We start from the raw sequence: 23,739 nt of genomic DNA on the forward strand, positions 1-23,739 counted from the left end.
AGTAATGTACTTTATTATACATTCACTACAATAACAAATGGTATAATATATATAATACCGTACTGTTCACTAATAAACTTGTCTTCTATTTACCTTATTGTGGTGAACTTTGTTATTGTTGTCAGGCAGTCCAGACTGCTTCTGTCTTTATCAGACTTTTTCTGATATATAAGAATTTAGTCCAGTAGCTCCTCGATTCCAATAACAGCAAATTATGGTCTATTGAAGTTCGTTATATCGAGGTTTGACTGTATGTTGCAGGCCAGTCCGAGTCATCACCAAGAGTCCCCTCCAAGACTGGGGAAGAGCTGGAGGACCTAGGCAATCACTCCAGGTTGTCAGATGGTGATGAGGAATGGGGAGAGTGAAGTGGTGAGACCGAGGGAGAGCACTGCAATGTGGTAGGTGGGGAGCAATGAAATAAGGCAGCAGGAGAGTGAGGCACTGAGGCAGTGTGAAAGTAATGCAGTTAGGCACTGGAAGAGTGATACAGTAAGGCAAGAAATGATATGTATGATGAGGCAACAGGGTAGCACAGGGATGAGCAAGGTAGCAATGAAAATGAACAAGCAAATAAGATGGAGGCAGATGAGGCAGGCCATGGCATTTTCACCCCACTCACTGATGGCCTCAGTTCATCCCCGGTGCTAGTGGTTGTCATACATGGGAAGAAGGAGGTGATGATGGTCTGCCGTGTTGCCTTTTTCTTGGTTCACCATTCAAATGTTGTTCTACGCTGTACATCACCATGTCACTCTTCATGTGGGCAATAGTGTCATCAATCTTGGCCAGGAATTCATTTAGTGTCCTGATGTCTACAACATGACCCAGCTCATCCTCCTCCCAAATGTCATCACCCTCCTGTGCTACCACCAGCTGTTCCCTTAGCTTAAAGAGCTCCTCTGCGGACTGCTGCTTGGTGTGGCTCTCCAGGACCTCTTGGACAGCGGTCTTATTGACCTCATCCCAGTGGTGGGGGCATCCCCACCACTGGGAACCCAGTGAAGGAGTGAATACACTCCAGCCATACATTCCTCCAGATGACGTTAAGAATGCTTGCCTGAGCCTCTTTGCATGCTGCTATGATGTTATCAACAGTGTTATTGATGTTACACACTTTTCAAATGAGGTGCATTGCATCAGTCACCCTGGAGTTACTCACCCTCACCTTTTGTTCCATGGTGACGCAGAGGTAGTGGGCCTTGAAGGTGATGATCATCCCCTGGTCATGGACTGGAACAACAATATTGTGTTGGGGAGCAGGTTAAACACCTTGATGTTGACACTGTCCTCCATGCCATTAGGGTGGCTCAGGGTGTTGTCCACCAGGAGAAGAATGTGGTACACCAGACTGTTCTAGCTGGAGTTGTCATGCAGGCAGGATGATAAGTAACCTTTATCAGCAGAGTGCAGTTGTCAGTCAAGCTCTGAGGTTACCTTTCCAAATAACCTATGGGTTCTCCTTAATTTACCCTGACAGAGCCTGGGGGTTCTCCCAATGGTAGACGAGTAGGGATATTAGCAGAAAGTTCTCCTCTGCCTTCTAACCCAGGAGAAGTGAGGCAGTCCTTGGCTGCCTTAAAGCTGGGAAGAGGTCATTCTTTCTCACTGCAGTACAGTATGTTTCCAAAACATTTTGTCGAAGTCGTGGGCCTGCTTTGGAGAGTATCCCCCTTCCTCAATGAGCCCCTTCACCCGGGCAGGGACAGCCTATGCTGCCCTCCTGTCAGCACTTCCAGCCTCCTCATGCAGGGTCACATGTCTTAAGGCCAGCCTGAACCTTAAACCATGTAAACCATCCTATGCTGGTCCTGAACTTCTTCTTTACTTCCATCCCCCTCTTCTCCTTCAGATTCTTCCAAAAATCAAATGCCCTTGCACAGATGATGCTGTGCTGCAGGGGCTGCCTTGCTCAGTTAAGCTCATTAACCCACAGTCCTAGGACACACTCCATCTCCTCCCTAATTGGATCCCTAGATTTTGTTAGGTGTTTATCAGTCTAGGTGGGCATGTTCTGAGCCAAAGCTAGGAAAGCATTGGATTTTTTTTTATTATGCTATCTACCATTTACTGGGGCAGCTTACGGGCTTCTGCAACCTTGTTAAGCCCATACCCCATCCTCATGGCTCTTAACAATGTCCAGTTAAACATCGAAGGAAAGGTTACACTTCACTATGCTTCACTCATTAAGGCTTGCCCTCAGCACCCTCAGTAGCACCACACTTTCCACTGGGGTAAGCACCCTTACCTAACATATTTCCCAAGTAACAAATTTCAGTATTTCACATTAAAAAGTTATCTCTTCACTTAATATTGTACACTGAACTATTTGTAATGCACTTGCACTGTTATTTTGCAACAGTGATAGCCGTGCATGCATGAGATGGTTACAGAACACGGGGGATGAAAGATACAAGAGGGAGTGGATGAGTGACATGGGGACTTCAAAGAGGTAGCAGGAAGGAGGGAGCACGTAGTGGTCTCAGAAGGGGGTTCTGCACATGTAAACACAGGGTGACCATCTTGGCTAACACACAGTACTGTTGGTCTGCACAGGTGACAATGCGTCCACATGGGATTATCATACGCAGCCATCACAAAATATTGCATAAGCAATATTCGTGATTAACCTGAAAACAGGTACAGCAGAACCCCGGAATTCGGACACAATTTGTTCCTGTAGGCTGTACAAGTTGCAAATTGTTCAAAAACCGATTCATTTTTTTCCATAAGAAACAATATACAGTAAATTCTCGTTGTTCGATGCATTTTACTTTGATGCCTAGTTTTTCGCGCTAGGAAAAAGTTTCCGACTTGTTTCACACTTCACTAGTTTCCCTGCACTTCGACCCTACCAGCCAGCAGCCGACACTCAGCAGACGATGGGTACTGATGCTCAATCTAGGCACTGTCCATTTTTCTATGCAACAGTTTTCCATGATCTTTATACAGCAGGTCCAGCAGGGCAGTAGACACATATGAGTTTGTTATTGTTTACGATCGTAATGAACGATCTTCAGCCGAGTTGTGAATATACAGCAGGTACAGCGGGGCAGTAGACACAAGTGAGTTTGTTATTGTTTGTGATCGTAACGTACGATCTTCAGCCATTTCATGCTACTATTTCTTAACAAAGAATCGTTACATGTTTCTTGTAACGCTATTTATTTTTGTTTTGATGGACAAAACTTTGAAAAAAATGCCTAAGTACAGTAGGTACGCACAGTCCACGAGTTTATGGGCGGCAGACGAGGTCGCTTACTAGGAATTTGCGTACTGTGAATACATAAACTTATTGGAAAATTTACATATGGGCGGCACCCCCCTTCATGGGCAACCCTTTAGATTCCTTTCAGACCTGAGTACAGTATTGTACTGTACAGGGAAAGTATCTAAGACATATGACCTAATAAAGTAAACCAAGATTATGGCTTTACTAAATCAACAAGGATATGGTTTAACTAAACCAACAAGAATATGGCTGCTCACCTTAACTCAAGAGGACAACAGGCTTGATGGACTTAAGAAGGGGATCCAAGGCAGGGTGAGGCACCTAGTGTGCACCTCCTGCAGCACCCGACACACTACCTTCCTCGCCACTCTCGTCACCTCCACTTTTGACACTTTCACTAGCTAATGCACCCACTTTGTTCATAATCCCTTCAAAGTCTTTCTGACACCTCAGACATTGCATCATCCTCTTGATCTTCCCCAGGATATGGCTCTTTTGAAGTTGAAGGGAGTGATTCCTCACTTTCTTGAGGCCGCAGGAAATGTGTGATGAAGGTTTGCTTCCATCTGTTAACCTGGTTGTGCCTGTCTGTGTAGTAGCAGAAGGTTCTGTCCAGTGAAGTCATCACTTCCACCAATCGCAACTGACAGTGTTCGATGTCCTTCAATTCTTCCTTGAACTTATCTAGGGCACACACTACCCGGCCGATCTCCATCATCGACAAGTCTCCATTCTCCATCACTGGTGGTGCTGGCTGTTCTGCTGCGGTCTCCTGCTCTCAGCTCCGGATTTGAGCCACTCTTCCCTGCTGTCTCGCGTATTATGAGTTCAATTCACATACCATTAAAAATACAATTCGATAAAAAATAGGTCCTCGCGTACAATGAAATTCACTTACTGTGAGCTCGGGTATTATGCATACCTACTGCAGTCAATTACGATTACGATTACACAAAAGTCTGTAATCGATTACAATCGAATACGATTACAGATTACGATTACCCCACATCTGCTAAATATGTCAGATTGATATATATTATATATATATATATATATATATATATATATATATATATATATATATATATATACACATATATATATATATATATCGTATATATGTTCTGGCAACTTTCCAAAAATCTCACTTTTACCCCTACTTACCGCCTAACCCCATGTAAATTACCCCCACCATCAGGTAAAACATTGAAAGAGATACAACTGTTGTAATTAAAAACATCAATGGTATTAAAAATAGCATTAACAAAAATAAAAGTTGGGATGGGTACCCTTTTGTTGATACGTAGCTCCCCGGTATTTTCCTCCCATCCCCCAACCCCAACGTTGTTGTCAAAGTTTCGCCTTCTCTCATATCATGTGGCTTTCAGGAGAGACCTTAGGCCATATGGTTAGACAAAAATTTATGGGTCTGGCAGTTTTAGAGTACGAAATAGAACGAAAATTTGTGCTAACAAGAAAAAATTACTTTAATCCGTGTGTTCTCGTGAGTTAGCGTTCAGTTTCACATTTTTCTTTTGATATCGTGTTTCCCAGGGCATTTCTGATAAACTAAACATATGGCTAAACTGCTCAATCAGTTCGAAATGTGTTGGGAAGAGCGATACCGAACTAAGAGTAATGTGTTGGGAAGAGCGATACCGAACTAAGAGTAATGTGTTGGGAAGAACGATACCGAACGAAGAATGTGAAACGGAACGCTAACTCAAGAGAACACATGGATGAAAGAGTACCTTTTTTCTGGTTTGCAAATATTTTCGCTCCATTTTGTTCCCTAAAACAGCCAGACCCGTAAATTTTAGTCTAACTATACAGCCTAACGTCTCTCCCGAAGGCCACATGATACGAGAAGGCGAAACTTTGACAACAACTTTGGGGTTGGGGGGCGGGAGTAAAATACCGTGGAGCTACGTATCAACAAAAGGGTACTCAGTGGAGGTGGTGTTGACCCAGTCCAACTTCAGTTTTTGTTAATGCCATTTTTAATACCACTGATGTTTTTAATTACAACAGTTATATCTCTTTCAGTGTTTTACCTGATGGTGCGTATAGGTGGAGGTAAATACGTGGGGTAAGATGGTAAAAAGGGGTAAAAGTGAGAGTTTGCTTTCTCTGACGCTCCACATAACGCCCTATGAGCTTCTCAGTCAGTTTCATGACAACATATAAACCTTCACAGCTGCCAGGATTGCATCACTTCCTACGCACGATCTTTATCTTCTCCCTGTCCTTCCAAATCGTTATGATGGGGCTTTCTTTTAAGCTATGGTTTTTCTTTTTTTCTTTTGCCATTTTGGTATTTGTACGCTTAAAGCAGTGGAAGAACCTTACCAATTCAGTTCATATTCCTCCAGTTTGTTTTCTGTATTTTTCTGACTATTTTCAGGGTGGCAAATTACCTTCTCCTGCTGAAAAATTTCCCACTTTTTATCATCACGTTCCTTAAGCCATAACATGATTGTCTTGATGTACTCAAAGGTGATTTTCGTCTCCCAACTTCCCAACTGGATGCTACGTTAGGTTAGGTTAAATTATAAGGTATAGTTAAGCTAGGTTAGGTCAAGTTTAAACACTTAGGTTAGGACAGGCCCTAATTTCGCCGTAACCCAGATGTGTCAAACAAGTTGACAGCGGAATACAACTTAAAACGACGGGGGAAACAGATTTAGTATGAAACGTTTATCCCAGAAGTAATCCGACAAACATAAGACTATCAGGAAGAAGAACGAAGAATGTGAAACTGAATGCTCACTTACACAAGCAGAAGTATTTTGTGTGTGTGTGTGTGTGTGTGTGTGTGTGTGTGTGTGTGTGTGTGATTAGCAAACATTTTCGTTCAGTTTCGTCTCTCGAAACCCATATGACTGTGAGGCAGAGTCTGTGAGACGCGAGAAAGGACTTGATAGCCGTATGCTCAGTCGGTCCTAAATGTGTTGGGAAGCACGAAACCGAACGAAAAATGTGGAACTGAACACTAACAAGAACACATAGACGAAAGTATTTTTTTTTAATTAGCAAACATTTTCGTTCCATTTCGTCCCCTAAAACTGCGAAACCCATTATGAGTGTGGGGTGGAACTAGGTGAAGCATGAGAAAGGATTGATAACAGTATGCTCAGTTAGTTGGAAGTGTTGGGAAGCATTAAATCGAACGAAGAATGTGGAACTGAACGCTACGATAACACATGGAAAAAAAGAGTAACTTTTCCTCTAATTAGCAAACATTTTCGTTCCATTTCGTTCTTTAAAACTGCAAAATCCATGATAATTGTGGGTAAGAACTAGATGAGGCATGAGAAAGGACTGATAACCATATGCCCAGTTGGTCCAAAATGTGTTGGGAAGCATGAAATCAAACGAAGAATGTGGAACTGAACTGTAACTTACGAGAACGCAAGGATTTTTTTTTTTTTTTCTGATTAGCATACATTCTCGTTCCATTTTGTCCCCTGAAATTGCCGAAACCCATAAATTTCGTCAAACCGTTCGGCCTTGAGTTTGCCCAGAAAACATATTTCCATTTTGTAATCGTATTCATAAAAACCACCAGGAACCCTCAGCCAGGAACAACGCTTGCCCATTCGTTTCAAAACTAACCATAGGTTTTTCACGATAATATGCCCACTGTGCTTCCCAGGCAAAATTTCAGCAACCTAACCTACCCTAACCTATCCCATCTCACTAGGGCTGTTTGGCTGAGGTGGCTGGCTGTGGTACTGAGATAAATACCCATACAGAATGGAAATATGCGCCCAGGAAATGTACCCACAGGTTAGAGGGTGACGTCATAGCGCGCGGCTTTCAAATTTCGTCCCCAGGCCAGCAGACTTCCCGCGTGAGCTCGAGTTTTTCCGCGTGTTGACATGACTTGTCTCATTATGCTGACCGCGTTACAACAAAAACGTGTTACTCAACCACGTGTTACTTAAGGATTGAGTATATATATATATATATATATATATATATATATATATATATATATATATGGCCATACCACGTTGAGTACACCGCTTCCTGTCCGATCAGCGAAGTTAAGCAACGTTGGGTCTGGTTAGTACTTGGATGGGTGACCGCCTGGGAACACCAGATGCTGTTAGCATAACGTTCTCCCTAAGTGTCAAGTGGGGTTGGTGGAGGATTAGTGCCCCTCCCTGTAAAACAATTAACTCTAAGCCCTTGGCCACCCAGTTTGGGATACATGGCGTCTGGCAATGAATGAATGAATGAATGGACAGATACCAGAAATGGATGTAAAATAAAGCATCGATATTTAAGGAAGGAAAGAATAGTAACCGTCACAATACAGAGGTGGCAGACTCAGCCCACCAATTTTTGATTCTATCTATTGCCAGACGCCTCAATCCCATTCGGGGTGGCCACAAACAAATCGCCTCCACGTCGCCCTGTCCCCGACCATTTCACTGCCCTGCTCCCAACTCACTCCCTCCTCTCTCATATACCTCTCCACCCCATCCCTCCATCTCATCCTCGGCCTCCCCCTCCCTCTTCCCCTCTCCACCTAACTCACATACACTCTCTTTGTCAGTCTTTCACCCTCCATCCTCTCCACATGGCCAAACCGCCTCAGTGTATTCCTCCTAACGCTTCCTATCACATCCACATCCACACCACAATGCTCCTTTATATCCTCATTTGTCAGCCTGTCTCCCCAAGTGACTCCACAGGCTCCTCTTAAATAACTCATTTCCACTGCTCTCACTCTTGACTTGTGTCCTTCCAACAATGTCCAAGCTTCACTTCCATACGTTAGAGTAAGTATCACAATACTATCATGTAGTAACATTTTCACTTCCATGCTCACTTCCCTGTTTCTTATCACTGCTTTCAAGGAACCAGCAACCTTTCTTCCCTGCTGTACCCTTTCAAGCACTTCACCCTCCAAACCTCCATCCTTACTCATCACACTACCCAAGTACTTAAACGTCCTCACATTTTCCAATTCCTCACCATCCAACCTCGCTGTACATTTACTGACTTCACCTCTCTCAAAGACCACGACTTTACTCTTCCCTACATTCACCTTCCGTTTCTTACACACTCTCCCAAACTCATCCACCAAGCCTTGCAGCTCTCCATCGTCTTCACTCAACAACACAGTATCATCTGCAAACAACAGTACAGGGAGTTTCCAAACACTACCCTCTCTCACCAGGGCCACTCCAACATCCACTATCCTACCTTGTACCTCTTTTATACCCCATCCACGTACAGATTGAACAACCATGGAGATATGACACATCCCTGTTTCAACCCAACCTTCGAAGAGAAAAATTCACTCAGGTCACCATCCACACGCACTGCAGCCTTAGAACCATCATACATACTCTTCACAGCATTCAACAACTTGCCATCTACTCCATATATTCTTAATACTTTCCACAATCCTTGTCTATCCACCCTGTCATATGCTTTCTCCAAATCCAGGAAAGCCACATACAACTTCTTTCCCTTCTCTGGAAACTTTTCCACTAAAGATCTAAGAATGAATATCTGATCTACACAACCTCTTCCCTTCCTAAAGCCTCCCTGTTCTTCTCCAACTAATTCCTCTGTTATTTCCCTAACTCTGTCAATAAGTATCCTACCATACACTTTTCCTATCTACTAAGTTACTAAGAAGACAAATGCCCCTATGATTACCACACACTTCTTTTTCCCCTTTTCCTTTGTACAAGGGAATAAATATACCTGACTTCCAATCCTCCGGAACTCTACCTTGCTCCCAGGCCAATCTGCACATTTTCCTCATCCATTCTACTACTATCTCTCCCCCATACTTCAGCATTTCACCACACACTCCATCAATTCCTGGGGCTTTCCCCAATTCAACTTTCTTCATTGCTTCCACAACTTCTATCCTACTGATTTCTTCCTGTATTCTCACCTCCCTCCTTCTCCCAGCCACTCCCCGGCCACTTATACTCACATTACTTTCATCCTCTATGTTCAACAATTCCTTAAAGTGTTCTCTCCATCTGCTCACTTTTTCTCCCTTCTCCACTAATAATCTACCATTTTTATCATTCACTCCCCTGCTAACTTCACTTCCACCCTGTCTTACTCTTTTCACCTCTTTCCAGAACATTTTCTTACAGTCCCTCCACTTTACACTTAAGTTCCTTCCAAATTCCTCATCCACTCTCTTCTTACTCTCTCTTACTAATCTTTTCACCTCTCTCTTTCTTTCTACATATAACTCTCTCTTCCGCCTCTCAACTTCTTCCACGCCCCTATTTCTCATCCATTCATTGTATGCTTTCTTCTTTTGTGCCACAGCCTGTCTCACCTCTTCATTCCACCACACAGTTCCTTGCACACCCCTCCGTCTTCTCTTCATCCCACACACCACATTACATGCTGCGCTTAATTCTTCTGTAAATATCCTGCACACACCTTCCACGTCCCCCATCTGCTCCAATTCATATTTGCCCAATCGTTCCTCCACTTCTCTCTTATACTCTGCCTTTTTCTCATCCTCTTGTAACCTTTCCACTCTCCTTACAAATACTCCTTCTTCCCGTCCTTCCCTTCTTCTATTTCTCCATCCTATTTGGACCTTGATTCTGGCCACCACCAAGTAGTGGTCAGAAAGTCCACTCCTCCAACCTCTATAAACTCTTGCATCCATTACACATTTCTGCATCCTTTCATCCACACACACATAATCCATCATTGCCTTCCTTTCATTCAGTTCACCACCCACCCTTCTCAGCACTCGCCATGTATACCTGTGGATCATTTTGTGCCTGAAGAGGGTATTGGCTACCACCAACCCCCTCCCAGCACAAATGTCCACTAATGCACTGCCATTCTCATCTATCTCATCTATCTATTTGACTATATTACAGCCTCTCTTCCTTGTAGCAGTGAGTAAATTAATGTTGTTATAATTTCTCCCTTCCTTTTAGTGACAAAGAGGGCATATAAAATGACCAGGGTTTAGTTGACCTACTTTGATGTCGAAAATTAAATAATCTGGTGAAAAGTGGCAGCTTTTCCTTGGTTAGTGACATCGGGAACTAGCCCATCCACTCTCAACACACCTTCACTTGCCACTCAAGCCAGTCTTCACTTTATTTCTGGTTAGGATTTTTGGTGTTGCAGCTCTTTATAACAGTTTTAATGTCTTTTCAGGCACATGTTTATTGTGTTATGCTGTTTAAGCACTAGCAAACTGAAATGCGTGGCATACAAAATAGTGCCCCCGAAAATGAGGTGAGTGAGGAACAGCATAGTGCCCCCGAAAACGAGACGAGTGACGACCAGCATTGTGTCCCCGGAAACGCACCGACACCCCCACCCAGACCCCATGGAGTAGCCGCAGCCAAACTAGGGGATGCCATGCGACAACGGCATAAGGCAGTCCGGGCCGTGCGCCCTTATAACACCCAACCATCGCATTGTCACCCTAGCAGGAGGAGGACACTACCTTTGGGGAGTGGGAATGCCGTATCAGCTAGGGCCAAATCAGCTCCAGACAGCGCCCCTCAGGAGACGGCTTACTGCCGCTCCCGCCTTCGCCAGACGGCCGATTGCCGCTCCAAAGGTGTTCTCCCTGAGTCGGCCTATTGCCGCTCTTCCCTCCAGCAGAAGGAGACGGCCTACTGCCGCTCCCGCCTTCGTCAGACGGCTGATTGCCACTCCGAAGGCGTTGCCTTTGAGTCGGCCTATTTCCGCTCATCCCTCCGGCAGAAGGGGACGGCCTACTGCCGCTCCCACCTTCAACAGATGGCCGATTGCTGCTCTGAAGGTGTTGCCCCTGAGTCGGCCTATTGCCGCTCCTCCCTCCGGCAGAAGGAGACGGTCGACTGCCGATCCCGCCTTCACCAGATGGCTGATTGCCGCTCCGAATGTGTTGCCCCAGAGACGGCCTACTGCTGCTCCTCCCTCCACCAGAAGGAGACAGCCTACTGCCGCTCCCGCCTTCGTCAGACGGCCGATTCCCACTCCGAAGGCGTCCAGAGGTGCGCTGACTCCCCCACTCAGGCCACGGCCAATTGCTGGGCCTCGGCGTCTCATAGTTGCACCCCTGGGCAGCCACGGCCAATTGCCGGGCCCCACGGCCAAAGAGAGGTGTTTCCAGTGTCATCGCCCCTGCATGAGGCAGACGCCTAGATCCCCAGCGCCAGAGAAACCCAGCGAGGCCTCACGGCTTCCCCTGGCCTCCGCTCTGTATGCCTGGCCCTGAAGAAGACCCACCTGACAGACCCTAGTTCAGGTTTGTGCCGCAGCCCCTCCTTGACAGCGCCCCTCGACTCTGGGGACCGCAGTCCTCAGGCACTCCAGACCCTCCCTAGGATACCCGGGTGAGACCTCTCCACGCCCACGAGGCGGCGTAAGACCTCCACCTCCGGCCGAAACCTGAGCCAGAGATTCCTGGACCTGTTCGGCCCCAGTCTGGAGGGCCACACCCCTGAACCTAGCCCGGAGACTGCGGGCTCCTGTGCCACCTGCAGCCCTGGACGCGAGAAGACACCCCTGCAAGTCGTCCTGTGCCCTCTCGGCACACCCTCCCCTGGCGGTGCCCCTAGCTCGGCAGAGTAGTCGCCGGTGTGTCTCCCCGCCACCCCCACTACATGAGTAAATTATGTTAAGTGTGGTGTTGCCCCAGAACTAGTAAATTGACTTATGTTAAGTGTGACGTTGCCCTAGAAACAGGTTACAGTGATACAGTGACTCAATGTATGTTAAAAATCGGGGCGAGTGAAATCACGGGTGGATGAATAAGAACGAGCACACGGAGTAAGTGACGCCTTTGTAGAAAACAAGTAAGACCCTTCCCCCGAGGAATCCTCTGTAGTGAAAATATACCCATGTCCTTTGTTACCAGAAAATAACAGAGAAAGTGTAAATAATATTCTCCCGTTTGTATTACCGTAAACACAGTGAATTCCCAGTGCCCTCCACTCCCTCACTTTCTAAAGAATCTCCTCCCAGCAGCTAGCGTAAACGTAAACGGGAATAGAATCAAATGTCAAAACCCCTTTGCAGACAAAAGACACATCCATAGGGGCAACAGAAAGAAACACAACCCCAACTTCACACTAGAAATTCAAGGCCTCATCAGACAACGGGACACACTGCGACACTCCCCAACACCCCATACACAAGACACCATACAACAAATACAAGAACTCAACACTCAAATAAACAATAAAATATCAGAACAACAAACACTAAACTGGAAAAATTACCTCCAAACACTTGACCACAAAACAAACATCAGTAAACTCTACAAAACACTAAACAGCATCACACTTTTCAACAGCAACACCACACAATCACACGCTACCATCACAACAACAGACGCCATACCCTCAAACAAACAACAAGCAAACACTCTCATCAATCACTTTTCACAAGTCAGCCATCTAAACCCCCATCCCAAAGACCGACATATCATCCGACGTAAGCGACAGTTCCCCACAGACCCAGACTACGCACCTTTCACTTACAACCAGACGAAGCACATCATTAACTACTTCAAGCACTCATCTGCCTGTGGACCAGACAACATAAGCAACATTCACCTTAAACACCTAGGACCACAAGGTATACAAGCACTCACCAACATATCAAACTACAGCTACTCACACAACATAATACCCAACATCTGGAAGCATGGCAATATCATCACTATCCCTAAACCCAACAAAGACCCCACGTTACCCTCCTCACATCGCCCCATCACACTCCTCTGCACCCCCTCTAAAGTCACTGAACGACTGGTACTACAACTAGTCACACCTCACATTCCCCTAGCCCAGTCACAACATGGCTTTAGGCCACTACACTCCACAATCACCCTTCTCACAGACCTTACACAGAGAGTTTTTGATGGCATGAATTCAGCTAGGCCACCACACAGAACGCTCCTAGTCACAGTAGACATTAGCAAAGCTTTTGATGCCATCCCCCACCACAACCTCACAAACAAAATACTCAACACAAACATGCACAATAACACAAAAAGATGGCAGACAAACTACTTAGCAGGCAGATGTGCACACGTAACATTTGCCGGTCAGTCTTCTAACATCAGAAACTTCACAAACGGCGTCCCCCAAGGATCTGTTTTGTCCCCTACACTCTTTAACCTATACATGCACGACGTACCCACACACCACACACCACAGATACACATAGCTTCCTATGCAGATGATATAACACTCACATGTACGCACCAAAAGGCAAACACAGCTGCACACATCATTCAACCTTACCTCAACACACTACACGAATGGTTCACCACAAACAGGTTCAAAATAGCCCCAGCCAAATCTACAGTGACCCTTCTCACAAACTGGACAGCAGAACACAGTCACATCCCACACCTCACCATAAACAACACCCCCCTACCCCCCCTCAAAATCCTTGGTGTAACATACAATACATCAATGTCATTTAAACAACACATCACAAACATTAAAAATAAAAAAACACCAAGACTCAATGCTCTGAGGTCACTTGCCCATACAACATTCGGACACAACAAAGAAACCACCACCACAGTATACAAACAATACATACGTTCAGTAATGAATTATGCAAGCCCTGCCTGGGCTTCTAACCTCACCAAAACATACCACAACACTCTACAGACCATACAGAACAAGGCCCTAAAAATAATCACAGGCTGCACAGCTACTACACCCACAGACCACCTACATCAAGAAACCAAAGTCCTCAAAGTCAAGGATCACCTAGACATGAGAGGCACCCAGTTTCTTGCTGCAGCCTCCACAAACCCACAAGATCCACTACAGTACATGGCAGCACATCCACCCACACCAAGGAACATCAAAACAACACCCAGCACACGATACCATACACAAATACTGTCATCTCTCCCTCCCCTCGCCCACCTCAGACCAGCTTCCAAAAGCATATCCACACTCAGATCACTTGCCGCTCCATTCAGTCACTTAAAGACAACACACAGCTGCATGCACGGCCTCCTGACATCCATCCTTCTGAATCCTATCTTCCTCGTGAGGACAGGGTCCACCTGGCCAGGCTGAGATGTGGGCACCATCCAGCCCTCTTAAGCTACCAGAAGAGGCTGGATGACTCCGTTGCTGATGCCTGTCCAGGATGCAACACAGCAGCCCATACGATTAAGCACATTATGGAAGACTGCATTGCACACAATCACCTACGCCAACAACACAACATACACTCTTTGAGAGCTCTGTGGGAAAGCCCGGTCTCGGCCATGGCCTTCCTAAGGGATTCGGGGCTGTTCCGCCCGACTGCTTAGGGAACAACAACTACTACTACTACCCCTTTGCTATCAGATGATAATAAGATTGAATTAATAATACTTACCCTCTCCCAATAATACTACAACTCTGTTCTGACCCGTCACGAGTCCTTCCCCCCCCCCCCGTGTGAGCCTCTCCCCGCGCTCCCACGCGCGCCCGTGTTCCCTGTACACCTGTGCACTAGAATTACTGTATTAGCATCAGTATCAGTTAAGCCAGTATCCTGCGAGATACTAATATCCTAGTTAAGGTTTTATTTCTTTGTCATATATAATGTTGTAATATCTGCTGTTTTTGTCCTGTGTCTGACTGTGGTAATATACGTGTAAAGGTTATTGCCTGAAGTTTTTGTGTCCTGCCTCACTTCATTGCACTAAGCTCCAGTCTCGAAAGAGGACCCCGCTACACGTTAGGTGCTTTAGGACCGAGGAGTCGGGCCTTTTTCACCTAGCATTACACAAACACCCTTCATTTAATTTTGGGTAGGGCCTGTTTGGTGTTATAGTACTTTCTGACAGGGTAGGTACGTGTCCTACCGGAACGCTCCTCTATTTTTCCCACCGATTCTTAACTTCACACTTCGACATTTCACGGTTCGTGAGGTTTTGGCGGAATATCCAAGCAGTGAAAAATGAGGATTTACTGTATTTTGCATTAATCTGTACATAAAACCTTTAAAAAAAAGAAATATACCATGTAGATGATATAAATGATAATTTTACGGCATCTTACGTGTACTGAGGAGAGCTGATGGCTTAAGTGGATGGATGTGGAGAGGAGGAGGAGGGGTGTTATTCCACATTAGCAAGTTTCTCCACTTCTTCAATAAGTGGTGACCTATTCACAGCATGAGTAGTCACTCCTTTCACCACATTAGCTCCTTTTATTGCTTATTTGTTCTTTAGTATGGATGAAACGGTAGATTTCACCGTACCATAATGAATGGCAATATCGGAGACACGGGTTCCACTCTCAAACTTTGCAATGAGTTCTTTTATCAGCTCAACTGTTGTTCTCACTGCTTTTCTTTTAGCTCCAGCTGACTCACTAATCTTCTTAGGGCCCATGATTATGTACAATTTTCTAACAAAAATACATAATTTATCACAAAGTTTAATGGACCCTGTATGACTGATGTGTAGCTGGCAGAAGACAAAGCAGGACTGGCGACCATGTGACACCTACAACGCCACGTCTCTTAGTGCAAAAAGCGGGTTGCCGTACGAAAACTGGAGTGATTTTTGGACAAAAAACCTGTATGAAAACCGAGTTGTACGAGTAGAGAGGTGTACTAATTCCGGGGTTCCACTGTATAAGTTTTCACTTATCTTTTTGGCAACTGATCGCATACTAAACCATAATATACTGGGTTGTTACTGTATTATGTGTAATAAAACTACACAATTATTCTCTTTTATGTTATTTACCCTACGAGGTCTGCCCAAAAAGAAACTGAACTTTTTAAACACGGCACCAACTAGCTGGTGCAGCATGATCATGATGAGAGGGGTGTGTAGCGGTGACTTTGAGCTTTAGTGTAACACTAGCTGCATCACACCACATTACTTAGCCATCAAGGCACATGCACTTCAGTGAACATGTGTTTAGTGCACTTGACGAACTTTCCTATCTAATATACTATAGCACTAGCCGTGTGTGTGTGTGTGTGTGTGTGTGTGTGTGTGTGTGTGTGTGTGTGTGTGTGTGTGTGTTTTGGGTAGCCGAAACTACACATTTAAATCGCACCAAAATTGGCACAAAAATCGCAAAAAATTCGCTGATGTGAAAAAACTTGGTCTCATCATGATTGAAAAACTTTAACCATATTTAATGAGCGATCACATTTTGACCAAAAAACGCTACTTCCGGCGCCCGGCATAGGATCTCCATAGAATTTTTTGCCCATAGGTAGGACTTAGATATACTATAGGCCTAGCAGTAGCTGTGTGTCTGTGTGTGTATTTCGGACTTGCGTTTGGACAACTTGGGTTCCATTCCCGAAGCTGCAAATAACACGATCAATTAGTTAGCTGCAAAAAATCCAAGTGACAACGTTAGAATAGAACAGCACATAAACGGACCATCATGGGCCCTTCCATGTTGCCTTGACGGCCGATATAGTGATAGTGACAACGTTACACTAGAACACCACGTAAGCGCGAGAGCCCTCCGCAGGAGCAAGTGCAAGGGGCCTGAAGGGCCCACGAGCACTTGTACCTCTTCTATCGCTAATCTTTCGGTGTGGATTTCAACGCTGGGAACAACAATAACAACAACAACAACAAAAGTCTGCAGCTGCCATATTCGGAGGGTAGGCAGCTGGGGAGCAGTAACCATCTAGTGCTTTGGAAAAAAAAAAAAAAGTCACGGATAAGGTATGATGTGTGAGTAGGTGCACTGTCATGGTGTTGCATCCAGGTTTTATTTGTCCATGTCTCAGGCCTCTTTCTTTGCACTGCCTCCCTCAAATGCTTCAGGACACCCAAGTAAAACTCTTTACTCTTTAGTGACTGTCTGACCACAAGGAACAAACTCACGATGATCGACGCCTTTCCAATAAAAAAGACAATCAACATCACCTTCACATACGAGTGACTCTCATGTACAGTACTTTTTTGGGTTGCGGTGACAATGTTCCAACCCATTGTGATGGTTGCCTTTTTGTTTTGACATCACAGCTGTACACCCACATCTCATCACCTCTTATGACATTTTTCAGAAAGTTTTCATCAGCATTCGGTCTATCAAACAACTCCTGACTGACTGTGACACAGTTCTGTTTTTGCTCATCTGTCAGCAGACACAGCACAAATTTGTCAGTAACACAAAGCATCTTCAGTTTTTTTTATTAAAATCGTGTGGTGTGAACTTTTACGGATGCCTACTTCTTCAGAAACTTCATGGACGGTCAAGCAATGATTTTCACTGATCACAGCATGCACTTTCTCAGTGTGATCGTCTTCTCCTGATGTGGAAGTCGGTCCAGATCTGGGATTGTCTTCAGTGGATGTTCTTCCTGATTTGAAACAATGGAACCCTTTGTGACTTTGCATACAATCCTCCCAATATGCCTGTTGCAACATCTGAAAAGTCCCCGTAAAAGTTTTTTCCGATTTGAAAGAAGAGTGAGAGAAGAGTTCTGGACAAATGTAGAAGTGTGCATGGAAAAGTTTGGAAGGAATGAGAGAGTGTTTTTGATTGGTGATATGATGGTAAAGTTGGGAATGTGAAGGTGGATGGAATAGTTGGTGAGTGGGGTGTGCCTGCTGAGATAGATGAGAATGGGAGTGCGTTAGTGGACATTTGTGCTGGGAGGGGGTTGGTGATAGCCAATACCCTCTTCAGGCATAAAATGATACACAGGTATACATGGCGAGTGATGAGAAGGGTGGGTGGTGAACTGAATGAAAGGAAGGCAATGATTGATTATGTGTGTGTGGATGAAAGGATGCGAAGATGTGTAATGGATGCAAGAGTGTATAGAGGTTGGGGGAGTGGACTTTCTGATCACTACTTGGTGATGGCCAGAATGAAAGTTCAAGTAAGTTGGAGGAATAGAAGAAGGGAAAGACGAGAGGAAGGAGTAGTTGCAAGGAGAGTGGAAAGGTTACAAGAGGATGAGAAAAAGGCAGAGTATAAGAGAGAAGTGAAGGAACGATTGGGCAAATATGAATTGGAGCAGATGGGAGACGTGGAAGGTGTGTGTAGAATATTTACAGAAGAAATATGTGTAGCATGTGATGTGGTGTGTGGAAGGAAGAGAAGACGGAGGGGGGTGCAAGGAACAGCGTGGTGGACTGAAGAGGTGAAACAGGCTGTGGCACAAAAGAAGAAAGCATACAATGAATGGATGAGAGATAGGAGCGTGGAAGAGGTTGAGAGGCGGAAGAGAGAGTTATATGTAGAAAGAAAGAGAGAGGTGAAAAGATTAGTAAGAGAGAGTAAGAAGAGAGTGGATGAGGAATTTGGAAGAAATTTGAGTGTAAAGTGGAGGGACTGTAAGAAAATGTTCTGGAGAGAGGTGAAAAGAGTAAGACAGGGTGGAAGTGAAGTTAGCAGGGGAGTGAAAGATAAAAATGGTAGATTACTAGTGGAGAAGGGAGAAAAAGTGAGCAGATGGAGAGAACACTTTAAGGAATTGTTGAACGTAGAGGATGGAAGTAATGCGAGTATAAGTGGCTGGGGAATGGCTGGGAGAAGGAGGGAGGTGAGAAGACAGGAAGAAATCAGTAGGATAGAAGTTGTGGAAGCAATGAAGAAAGTTAAATCAGGGAAAGCCCCAGGAATTGATGAAGTGTGTGGTGAAATGCTGAAGCATGGGGGAGAGATAGTAGTAGAATGGATGTGGAAGATGTGCAGATTGGCCTGGGAGGAAGGTAGAGTCCCGGAGGATTGGAAGTCAGGTATAATTATTCCCTTGTACAAAGGAAAAGGAGAAAAAGAAGTGTGTGGTAATCATAGGGGCATTTGTCTTCTTAGTATAATAGGAAAAGTGTATGGTAGGATACTTATTGACAGAGTTAGAGAAAGAACAGAGAAATTAGTTGGAGAAGAACAGGGAGGCTTTAGGAAGGGAAGAGGTTGTGTAGATCAGATATTCATTCTCAGATCTTTAGTGGAAAAGTTTCTAGAGAAGGGAAAGAAGTTGTATGCGGCTTTCATGGATTTGGAGAAAGCATATGACAGGGTGGATAGACAAGGACTGTGGAAAGTGTTAAGAATATATGGAGTAGATGGAAAGTTGTTGAATGCTGTGAAGAGTATGTATGATGGTGCGAAGGCTGCAGTGCGTGTGGATGGTGAACTAAGTGAATTTTTCTCTTTGAAGGTTGGGTTGAAACAGGGATGTGTCATGTCTCCATAGTTGTTCAATCTGTACATGGATGGGGTAATAAAAGAGGTACAAGGTAGGGTAGTGGATGTTGGAGTGGCCATGGTGAGAGAGGATAGTGTTTGGAAACTCCCTGTACTGTTGTTTGCAGATGATACTGTGTTGTTGAGTGAAGACGAAGGGGAGCTGCAAGGCTTGGTGGATGAGTTTGAGAGAGTGTGTAAGAAACGGAATCTAAAGGTGAATGTAGGGAAGAGTAAAGTGATGGTCTTTGAGAAAGGTGAAGTCAGTGAATGTACAGCGAGGTTGGATGGTGAGGAATTGGAAAATGTGAGTACGTTTAAGTACTTGGGTAGTGTGATGAGTAAAGATGGAGGTTTGGAGGGTGAAGTGCTTGAAAGGGTACAGCAGGGAAGAAAGGTTGCTGGTTCCTTGAAAGCAGTGATAAGAAACAGGGAAGTGAGCATGGAAGTGAAAAAGTTACTACATGACAGTATTGTGATACTAACTCTAACGTACGGAAGTGAAGCTTGGACGTTGTTGGAAGGACACAAGTCAAGAGTGAGAGCAGTGGAAATGAGTTATTTAAGAGGAGCCTGTGGAGTCACATGGAGAGACAGGCTGACGAATGAGGATATAAAGGAGCGTTGTGGTGTTGAGGTGGATGTGATAGGAAGCGTTATGAGGAACACACTGAGGTGGTTTGGCCATGTGGAGAGGATGGAGGGTGAAAGACTGATAAAGAGAGTGTATGTGAGTAAGGTGGAGGGGGAAAGGGTGAGGGGGAGGCCGAGGATGAGATGGAGGGATGGGGTGGAGAGGTATATGAGAGAGGGGGGTGTGAGCTGGGAGCAGGGGAGTGAAATGGCGGGGGACAGGGCGACTTGGAGGCGATTTGTTTGTGGCCACCCCAAACGGGATTGAGGCGTCTGGCAATAGATAGATAGATAGATAGAAACAGAATTTCACACAGTCACCCTGCTCTTCAAGATCATTCATTGTTCAACTTGCAACAAACTGTCATGTGCACTGAACACACATTCACTCAAGTGTGTGTGTACCTCAATGACTAAGTGATGTGGCACGATGCAACCAGTGTTAGACAAAAGCTCAACGCTGCAGCTACACAACCTCCCATTGCAATCATACTACGCTAGCTACAGCACTTGGTGCACAATTCAAAGTTTATTTTCTTTCTGGATAGACCTCATATTTTTAGTACCAACATGGTCTGCTTCAGTAACATAATGTACAGGAGGATGAAAAGATATACCAGGCAAAAATTAACTGCTTAGGAACAGGCACCACAAAACTTCTGAAGTTACTGGATAAACAGCTCCCAAGCCAAATCTTTCTACTTCCTTGACTCACCACTGGGACATGCATGGTCTGTGAGGGCAGTACATTATGGCCTGTTTTTGTGCCATACCACATCAAGTGATGGTGTTGGTGTTACAAAATCTCCAAAGCCACTTAAAGATATGACCCATAGACCTAAACCTTCATTTCCAACTTACTGCTGGGACATGTGTGGTCATTGAGGGCGGTACATAAAGGGTTGCTGCGCCAAGCCACACTGAATGGTGGTGCTGGTGTGGCAGTGGTGATGCCCCCACCAGACGAACCATCACCATCGCCATCCGCCATGCTACGTGCACGTACACTCACGTAGAACCCCAGCACGCACACACCCAGCAGCGTCACGCCTAGCTGGGAGACACAAGTACTTGAGATGACAGACTGAGGCGAGACTGTGGGGCTGGGTGAGGTACAAGGGCTGAGGTGCGATGGGACACTACAATGGGATGAGTTGAATGGAATTTGGCAAGGGATGGGATAGGGTGAGGTCTGGGTAGCATGGGGTGGTGCAAAGGGTGAGAGGATGGGGTAAAAGCATAATGGGCGGAACCAAGACTAGGATGGGGTGGCAAATGAGTAGGGTGAGGGACAATGGACAAACTGGGGCAAGGCAAGGATGAGAAAAAGCAGGACAAGGTTTGGGGAGAGACAATAGCTGAGGTGAGAGAGAGTAATGCTGAGGCAAGGGACAAAGTCTGAGATGAGGATGGTCAAAGCATGGGGTGGGACTGACTGCATGTATACCCATAGCAGTTTCACACCTGGCTAGAATGATGCACGCACACACACACACACACACACACACACACACACACACACACACATCACTAACACAACTGTAAACATCTTCATCATCATGACTAACATCACCATCATCACTGCTAATACCATCCTAATCCTCATAATTATCACTAATATATTTGTCATCATCACCCTAATGTATATACTAATAAACATACTCACCAATATTGCCAAAACTATTCTCCATTTCTTTGTGTACAGGGGGCTCTGGAACACACAGAGAGAAAAAAGTTAAATCACATATACTCCCATACAATATCACCATCAAAATTTTGTGTCATTCCACTGCAGGGAAAAAGGCTCTCCTAATGTTCTCTACTCTGAGTTATTGGTTGTTAGCTTGCTCCATCCTGACCCATTGTTCTTAGCACATATTATCAACAAATCTTGGAGAAAAAATATCTGTTAGCTTAAGAGGCCTTCTACTGTAGTACATTTTCCAAACTAATTTACTGTGGACTCTACATCATACTGTTCATCATCATTTCCATCATCCAGTTCTCTTCCCCCACCTAAGGATGGGGTGAGATAGGGACTCCAGAGAGCAAGAAAAAAATCTGGTAGAAGGAGAAACTAACCAAAACTCTACCTCAATGAATGGGCCACGCTCTAATTCACTTGCCATTCAAGCCCCTAGATTCCTAATACTACCAAACAGGCATAAACATCCGATACACTTATGTGCTTCCAACCACCTATCCGAGTCAGTCTGACACGATCACTTCACCAGGAAAAAACAGGTGCCAAGCTGCCAACCCCTGTCATACACTCCTCCATACAAATTTCTTCCAACCAACTCGATCCACCGTTCTCTTGTTCTATTTATGTCTTTGCAATATCAACATACAGTATAGCAAGCCCTTGTTTTACGAGTGGGATGCATTTTTGAAAACTGATGAAAAGATTGATTGCATAAAGATTTTTGGTGTTGCAGGAATCATATAAACAAGAAAATGATCTTACAATGAGAAAACCAGGTCAAGGTGGTCGTATAAGCAAAATTATCGTATAGGGAAAATATAGCTAAAATGTTTTCATCATACAAGCAATCATATAATGATTAAGTGTAAACAAATGAGGGTCTACTTCGATGAATACCACATTCATTTTGTCCCCAATGAAGTGAAGGGGCCCAAGGCTAGTCTTACAGTTCAGAACATTTCGGGTAGGAAATCAACTTACATGACAGAAATAGCTCTGGTCACCTCTAGGACTCAAACCTTAGTATGTAAGTCATAACACATTCTGCCTGAAAGCTCTACCACCAGATGAAAGCTCTACCACCAGATGAAAGCTCTACCACCAGACAGGCTTCTTAGTATCACCAAGGATTGCATAATAACATACAACAAAGTACCAATATTCCACACACAGATAAAACTGGTATGGAATATGTGCAACACAGCCTCCTAAGCTGACAAGAATACAGTCCTTGGGTGGGATTTTCGAACATAGTTACAACCAATTCCCTGTCATAAATTTGCTTTGCTTTTGGAGGAAGAACTAACATTAGAGACATGGCAAGTAATATATTATACTTTTTCTGTCCCCTGTTATAAAACAAATATAAAAATCTATGATAACTATTGTCTCCGAACCATTTTTTTTTTTTTTTTTTCAAGAAGCAGCATCATAAATGGATCGACTCTGCATGCTCTTTCCTTGTTATTCCTGGGAAAACACATCAGAGTTACTGCTACAATAACGATTGCAAATGGGTTTGTAAATCTGGAGTCATTTTTATATGGCACATCCTAACTCATTTTTCTACCTATCTATCTGTCTCTCTAACAAGCTATAGCCAGATGCCTCAATGCCAGCAGAGGTGGACATAAATGATTCACCATATTGCTCTTTCTTCCAACATGAGGCTGCCATCCCTCCAATTCACACTTGCTTCCTTCATATATCTTCCACCTCATCCCTCTATCTCATCCCTCTCCCCACTCCACCTCACTCATATTCTCTTCTAGTCAATCTCTCATTCTTCATTCACTTAACATGGTCAAACTATCTCAAACTATTTCTTCTAGTGCTTTCTGGCACATCCACATCCACACCACAACACTCCTACAGTACCTCATTTGTCTGTTAATCCCTCCACACAGCAAACATTAAGGCTGTCTAACTTGATTATAATCACAGATAGTTTTGCTTCCCGTATAAGACACTTTAATATTTACTCCATTCTGACTGTGAAGTGCTGGTACAGG

The 23,739-nt window shown here is 44.6% G+C and overlaps 1 protein-coding gene and 1 non-coding gene across 2 annotated transcripts in view; one reads left to right on the forward strand and one right to left on the reverse strand.

The window, feature by feature from the left end:
• The window catches only part of LOC145396824 (uncharacterized), a 143,278-nt gene that overhangs the window by 96,250 nt on the left and 23,289 nt on the right, over positions 1–23,739 (reverse strand). Inside the window, exons 2-3 of the mRNA XM_080270109.1 lie at positions 21,689–21,733; positions 20,884–21,076 (exon numbers count right to left, since the gene is read on the reverse strand). Coding sequence (XP_080126235.1) covers positions 20,884–21,076; positions 21,689–21,733 — 238 coding nt within the window. The remainder of the gene's footprint in view (positions 1–20,883; positions 21,077–21,688; positions 21,734–23,739) is intronic.
• On the forward strand, positions 7,231–7,349 carry LOC145396917 (5S ribosomal RNA). Its single transcript, XR_013896875.1, has one exon. It is a non-coding gene; the product is annotated as a 5S ribosomal RNA (ribosomal RNA).

Source organism: Coenobita brevimanus, chromosome 39, assembly GCF_032717465.1.
Source record: "Coenobita brevimanus isolate Jiangsu-jjx chromosome 39, ASM3271746v2, whole genome shotgun sequence".
In the NCBI taxonomy this organism is placed as follows: Eukaryota; Metazoa; Arthropoda; class Malacostraca; order Decapoda; family Coenobitidae; genus Coenobita; species Coenobita brevimanus.